The sequence below is a fragment of the Penaeus chinensis genome, chromosome 16 (genome assembly GCF_019202785.1).
Source record: "Penaeus chinensis breed Huanghai No. 1 chromosome 16, ASM1920278v2, whole genome shotgun sequence".
NCBI classification, from domain to species: Eukaryota; Metazoa; Arthropoda; class Malacostraca; order Decapoda; family Penaeidae; genus Penaeus; species Penaeus chinensis.
This window is the reverse complement of record NC_061834.1, coordinates 19957490-19964989: the sequence shown is the minus strand read 5'-3', so window position 1 is coordinate 19964989 and position 7500 is coordinate 19957490. Positions and strand designations below refer to the sequence as shown.

The following is a 7500-nucleotide window of genomic DNA, read 5'->3' as shown; positions in this document are numbered from 1 at the left end:
TGTATGTGAATATGTGTTTGCGGCGTTGCTGTGAGAACGGACGCACATGCTCTCCCCAGTCGTCCCTCGGCTCTGTAACCATACGGGCGAGATTTGCGTGTGCGCGATGCTTCAGGGGGATTGGGAAAGGAAAGGGGGTGGGGGAGAGATTAGGGAGTTAGAAGGAGGAGTGAAATGGCGAGAGAGAGAGAGAGAGAGAGAGAGAGAGAGAGAGAGAGAGAGAGAGAGAGAGAGAGAGAGAGAGAGAGAGAGAGAGAGAGAGAGAGAGTGTGAGTGAGTGAGTGAGGAAGGAAGAGGAGAGGTAGGGTAGAAAGAGAGCAAGAGCGAGCGACACACACAGAAAGAGAAAGTGAAAGCCGGCGAGAGAGAGAAAGAGAAGAAAATACAGATACGTGTGTGTGTGTGTGTGTGTGTGTGTGTGTGTGTGTGTGTGTGTGTGTGTGTGTGTGTGTGTGTGTGTGTGTGTGTGTGTGTCCATGTGTGAGTTTGCTTATGATTTTTTGTGCATAAAACACATAAAGATAAAACAGAAATAGTAAAAAGAACAGACAATGAAAAAAGAGCTGAGGAGGCGGAGGGAGTGTGTCTCCGCTACAGCGATAACGACACTCCACTGCCATCTCCACTACAAAGCCTCAACAGTTATCAGTCTGCGTCAGAAACGTCTGGGATCCGTACGAGTCTCAACAATGGCTCCCGCTGCTTCGTAGTCTTGAAGTATAAAAAGATTTGCTCGTTGATCACTCTCGCTTCTTTCAGTTCCTTTCTTTTCGTTTCGTCCGCCATCCTTCATCGTTTTTACCCATTTTTCTAACTTTATTTTTTATCTCTCTATTTAATCACCGCATTATGGAGATGACGCCGTCATTCCCCAGGCAAAAAAAATTGTCCTTACTTCCTCGGGGAATGTCTTTGCTCTTCGGGCCGGAATGCGAATGTCATCGGCATTATTGCATGTTGCACATTCTCTCTCTCTCGGAAGCCAAACACGCCGCTGCTTTTCATATGCGACCTCAACTCCCGGGAAACAGTCAAGATTTCGTGCAAAGGAAGAATTGGAAGAGGCGGAAAAGAAAGTTGAGAGACAAAGTTATTAAGATCGGGCGCACTCGTTAACTTTGTCAATAACTTTCTTTTTGTGAAACTTCCAGAAGCGAGTGAGCAGTGCCGCAGTGATATATATAAATCCAAGAGGCGGAATGTTCAGGTAAGGGTTTAGATCAGGAGAATATCGTCGTCTATTGGGCCAGAGTCATCCGCAACAATGTCTCTGGTGTAATTTCTCATTATATACGACGGCGTTCGGTCACGACATAACTTCTGCTTGCTTTACGATGTCGCCGTAAATAGGAGATACGCTGCCGATGACAGTGTTTAGAAGTCGTTTGATGGAGAGACCAGGAAGGCTCGAGGTCAGGGCGATCGAAGGAGAAATCCGGTGAACGCGGCAGATAATGAGGGTAGACATCAAGATCCGCCTGGTCTTTTGGGGACGATATTTCCCACCTCGCTTACAAAATAGATGTAAAAGTGTCCGTTAATGCATTCCTATGAATATCCTACGCCAAGAATTAAAGCCAACCCGAAATATACAGTGCACCTTCACCCACGCCAACGCCACATTTCCGAGTAAACAGGGGAGCTTAATACAGACCATCAGCGTATCTCTTCCTCGTCACCTTAGCAACCGCAGGATAATATCACTCAAGCAGTATTCGCTGTTGATTAGTAGGATGAACCGCGAGTTTTCGTTGAAGCAACAATGGACCTTAGCAGGCTTCGATCCCACAGTCGCGGATCCCGGGTATTGGCGCAGATCAGTCAATTCAGGGAGGCTGTCTGGGGAGAGGAGTTCCTTGGGGAGGGGGTTAGGAGGTGATTACAGCTTTGTTTTTCGTATGGGATTGGTAGGGAACAGTATTGCTTTGTATTATTTGGTGAAAGATTTCCTATTATCATGTCATGAAGTACCGTCGATAGCGTAACCCTGTCAGGGATATCGTCCTGTATTTAAAGCAACTGTCAAAATATTATTCAGCGGCTAATCTTTCTTCAACCCACCTTTACTTACGTTAGTGTTTCGAACGAAAACAAAATCCATCTGAACCTCAGGCACCCACACAACCTTGAACTGTGTGTCATAATTTGTTTCTCTTTGTTTACAGGTCAGCCAGCAACTCGCCCTCCGAGGCCTCATACCACACGCAGCCTTCGGGTATTTTTTAAAATACTGAGGTAGAATTTTCCAAATGTCAGTGACATTTTTAGAAAAAAAATATTTTGGTTCATACATATTCCATTTTTATTTACAAGGATTATAGAAGTGTGAACTGACTTTAGATACTTTTTGGATAAGCAACATATCACAACACAACACATCCTTGCAAGAACTGCGACTTGTAGTTGAAATCTTTTTCCAACTTTTGTGTAGTGCTTGTGTGTTATTAATAATACTGATAATTTCTTGTTTCAAAAGGTTATATGAAAGTAGAAAAATAAACTAGAAACAAAGTGACAGATATGTTTTAATTGAATTTTTGACTGATGAAAATAAAACGCTGGTTAGTAATGGCTTAGTTCTCACTCGTGTTACTATGAATAGACACTATGTAAGCGTAGCATTTGTCGGAAGCCACGAGGACGAGCGGCGAAGGTGAGCTCCATGGCATGCATGCCCGGGCAGCCTGTGATCGCGGTGGTGTCCCGGCGTGACCTGGGATCACCTGGGTCCGGGCTCTAACCTGCCGGCCTTGTCATGGATAGCCTCAAGGGCGTGAAGTCTGCCCTAGGAGGGTCCGGGGCCGGATTAGGGTCAGGCACGGGCGCGGGCTCCTACCTAGCCAGTATGGAGACGCTCTTAGGGGACTACATGGAGCGCCTGGGCACGCGCATCAACGTCCTTGAGACGGAATTGCGTTATGCCTGGCGCGCTCTCGATATGCTCTCTCAGGAGTATGTCAAGATGTGGGAACGTCTTGAAAAGCTGGAGATCCTTCTGTACGAGCAGCAAGCGGTGATCGCTCAGCTTCTGGAATTTTACACAGCATTTGACCTTCAGGCTCTCTTGATAGAGAAGGAGGAACCATCAATAATCCCTCCTGAAGCTGTCGCAGCGGCGGCAGCGGCGGCGGCAGCAGCAGCTCCTGCATCTGATGACTCTGAGAACAGACTCCCGGATGAAGCCTTCTACCGGAGTCTGAACAATGCTCACCGAGATAACCTCTCACAAGTGTCAGAGTCCACAGACCAAGAATTGGCCAGGATTTGGGACCTAGAAGAAACCGAAAAAGAATCAGATTCTTCAGATGCGAGGAAGAAAGAAAAAGAGAGAGAAAAAGAGAATGAAAAAGATGAAGTGTTTACAGCAGATGATTACAAAGATTATAGGGGACATAGTACTTGTATTAGTGAGCAAGATCTTCAAGAACTTCGCAAGTTCACAACCTTGGATAAAGTGGCACTTGGAAAGCTCAAAGAGCTCGATGCATTAAGTGCAAAGTTACTTAAAGACTCTCAGAATCTTCGTGATCTACGGGAGCGGCTCATATTGTCTCCAAAGTTGGGTTCACCAACATCAACATCTCCAAGGCATGTTAGCAAATCTGAAGCTTCTACTGTGGCGGCTGCTGCTGCTGCTGCTGCTGCGTCAACTGTAGCTCAGCCAATAGATAACAAACTGACAGAATCAGTTGTAGACGAAAAATTACGTCAAATGTACCTTGACTCCAATATAGACGACTGGACTTTCAGTCCAAAAACGACAGAACAACAAAGGAGTCGACCAAATTCCCAGTTGTCAACTGACAGTAATGCCACTGATTCGGAGATTATGGCCGCACTTGGGATGAAGACCAGTGGATCTCCTCGGCACATGCGTGATCATCTCCCTAAAGGTCCTTCTCCTCTCCCATCTTCAGACACATCCTTAGGGGCAGCCAAAGACACAGTGGGCTTGTCAGACTTTAGCATGATGGGGCGGAAAACTCCAGATCCTCTTATTGCAGGAGAAAAATCAATGGGCACGTCATCACCAACGTTCTTCACAGCAAGCAGTGAAAAGATTCGATCGTCATCTCCTTTTGCACCTTCGAGGACGCGCCAGGATGGTTACATCAGTTCTCCTCGCTCAGGAAGCCCCAAGGACGCGACAAGGGCTAAGAAAGTCTCTGTGACACCAACAGGCTTTGATCCCAAAAGGCCAGGAACTCCATCTCTCATGACTACTAAGGAGGTAAGTGGCCACAGCCCTCGTGCCACACCCCGTCTCATGAGTCCAAAGAGTCCTAAGAGCCCCAAGAGTCCAAAGTCACCCAGGACAACCAAGAGTCCATCACCAATACGATACTCGGAAATTGGGAAATATGACTCTGGCATCTCCACACTCAGCAGCAGTATGAGCACATCCTCAAGCATCGAGAAGAGTCCTACCAGTCCAAGACCTGGAAGGAGAGCCTCACCATATAGAAGTGAACGCACTGAGAGGATCGAGGAGATGTATTTACCGTCCGCTACCTCAGCTGCTATGTTAGCCTCGGTTACAACGACAACAGCTCCTATCAGCTTTCCAACGGCATCCTTGACAGGGCCCAAGACTGATCACTTCAAATTTAGCACATCAGGGGAAGGATTGCTCAGAGAAACGAAGATGTTTAGCCCTGCAACGATCCTTGAAGAATCCATACAACCAACTACAACGACTTCTTTTTTACACATATCAACTTCAAAACCTGACATAGTTAATACAGCGCTGTCAGCTGAGAAGGCAGATCAACGTATGCCATCATATATATCTGCATCTCAGCCATCACCATCACCAGGCCTGGGTGTGACCTCAAGTATTCCCACAGACTACCTCACCCTCAGTCCCAGAAGAACAAATGCCAAAGCACGAACTGGGAATGCCTTTGAAGAGGCATCTTTTAGCACATACAGTATTTACGCAATCACTGCTGACCCCATTACAAGAGTCAGCAAAAGTAAAGCTGATGAGATGTTTCTTGAGGACATGCTTATGAGTTCCTCTGCCCCACCTCCTCCTCCTGCACCGACTTCAAGTACATATTCTCACTACTACACAGGTTCGAGGTCCAGTGTGGCTTCTTCCTCACTCCTTACTAATACCTCACTGGCTGATACTTATCCCTCCAGTTTATCAGTATCACCAAGCATGGAGGGGAAGTATCAGGGTAAACAGCAATATCAGACATCTCCATATATCAATGAGCCCAAATACTCCACACCAGCCTACTTGAATGCTGCTGGGGAGCTTAAATTTGTGGGCCAACACACAAGGAGATTTGACCACTTGGCTGAAATTGAACCTGGGCGTCCAGAGGCTAGGAATAGTTTTGGTGCTGATAGTTCTGACTCTATTTCTTCATATTCATCAAGCTCTAGTTTCTACCCTTCATCTGGTCCCGGAGGGAAAGATGGACACAAATATAAATATCAGCCAAATTATAATCAGCCTCCCCCATACGGAGCACAGCCACCCACCTCACACATTGTCAGTAGGTATGTGCCCATGGAAGATAATTTAAAGGGAGGAACTTCCCGATATAAACCCATGTATGGGTATGATCCTGCAAACCCGATGCTGAGAGAACCTCCATATGAATCCCCAGACTCTTATATGAATACCTATCCACCAAAAGATAGATATCGACCTCAGCCAAATGTTGCAGAATCTCCATTACTGAAGAGTGAGGATTTGTCAGGGTCACTAAGGAATATGGAGAATATACTTTCCACAGCAGCCCATGATGCTCCTCCTCCTCCTGGACCTTCTCCCACACCACGGTCAAGGAGTCGATACGACCGCTATCATGACAATCGTAGACATACCCAAGCTGTCCCTGCTGCCACAGGGGAGTATCTGCGCTCACACCAGTGGACTGATGGCAAGTCTGAGAGGCCTCTCGAGCTTAACCTCAAGAGATATAGCCCCCAGAATGCCCAGGAGCATCGACAGTTGGTGCAAGAAGCTCAGCCTCATCATGCCTATTATGACAGTAGCAATGTCCTAGTTTCTCAGGCAGGATATATTTCAATCACTCAGGAGACAGTTCCTATCAAGGCAAAAGCTCCATTGGAGGAGAAGAAGAAATTACGGCGAGGCTCAAGCATGAAGTCTGCCCTTAACTCTATGAGTAAGATGATACCTGGTATTGACATCATGGGGAAGAGATCCAGATCACATAGCCTGCCTTCTCGTCCCATGCATGAGGATGAGGCTCGCCATAAGGAATATCAGGCAACAACATTAGGCAGGAGGAAAGAGAAAAAGAGCAGGTCTATTATGTCTACTATGTCAGGATTTCTGCAGAAGACACGGCGACGCGGCAGTAGCCTTTCTCTCAGATCCCTCTCAGATTCAGAACAGTCAGACATGGAGATTAGTCGACCTATTCCCCGACGCACCATCTGGGATGATGACAGTGATAACAGTAGCTTGCTGTCAGACACAACGACTGCAGCAGATGCTTTATTTCCAACCATGAAACAAACAAAGAAATACAGCTCAACTTCCAGTAGTAAGGAGAACATACCATCTGGAGAGGCTGTTCCTGAGCCCCCTGCCAAAACAGAGGAGCCTCAGACTGACACAGCTGAAGATACATCAAGCACTGTTGATGCTGAATCACTATTTCCAACTGTTGGTGACTTAAAGCGTTCTGACAGCCGAGAAAAGGATGTAGAACCTAAACAGTCATCAGGGTCTACTCGTGTGACTGGTGGTCGGCGAGAGTTCGCAGTGTCAAGAGCCCTTGGGAAATATAGGCAGCGTCACTCATCTGCTTCCGCCCATTCTGATGACCAGAGTGGCTCGGAGGAGGCTACACGCGCCAGCAGCAGTGGGTCAGACAGTGGGTCTCGCCCTCCCAGCAACCACCAAATACTCAGTCCTCTTCCAGCAGGTGACTTACCTTCCCAGTTACCTGTGGACCGACCCCCTGTGGGCCCAGGTGCACCTTTGACCTCCGAGCCCCCTGGAGAAGATACACTTTCCCAGAGGGATAATGCAGCAGCTTCTGAATTGCAGCAGGTGAACAACAATATAACTGATCTAACACGAGACACCACAACTCAAGATCGTGATGCAGGCAACCAGTTTGGACTGCAGCAATTTTATAAAGATGCAAACATTCCACCGAATGTAAATTTTCCCTTGAGCGGCCAGGCGACCCTTCCCGCTGGTGGTACATGTCCCCCAGCACCGACCTATAATGCCCCCCAACTCCCACGTGATGCCATACCCTTTCCTGGCCAAGCTCAACAATCCTTCCCCCAAGTTCCTCATGACCCAACCCTTTTCCCAGTCTCACCAAATGCTAACACTTCTCTTGACTTCTATGATCCAAACTTCCCTGCAAATGCAGGCTACTTACAGCCAAAAAACGGGGAAGCGCCCGCCCCTACCACTAGGACTGTAACAGCGGCGGTGACCTCGGGATTCGGAGTGCTCCCCGCCGCCGCTGCCACACTCCAACATCCCGTCAA

At 47.5% G+C, this 7500-nt stretch overlaps 1 protein-coding gene across 7 annotated transcripts in view; it reads left to right on the top strand.

Annotated features, from left to right (window-relative positions):
* Positions 1 to 7500, top strand: part of LOC125033350 (protein unc-13 homolog A-like) — a 422716-nt gene that overhangs the window by 237636 nt on the left and 177580 nt on the right. For 2 of the 7 annotated variants that reach the window (XM_047624772.1, XM_047624768.1), the window contains exon 1: positions 2983 to 7500. This exon is cut by the window's right edge and continues 1333 nt beyond it. The exons of 1 other annotated variant lie outside the window; for it this stretch is intronic. In XM_047624772.1, the coding sequence (XP_047480728.1) occupies positions 3713 to 7500 (3788 nt within the window). In that variant the 5' untranslated portion in view covers positions 2983 to 3712. Of the gene's footprint in view, positions 1 to 2978 lie in introns of those variants that run through there. 4 more of the 7 variants (XM_047624774.1, XM_047624769.1, XM_047624770.1 and 1 more) reach the window with 4 other exon arrangements.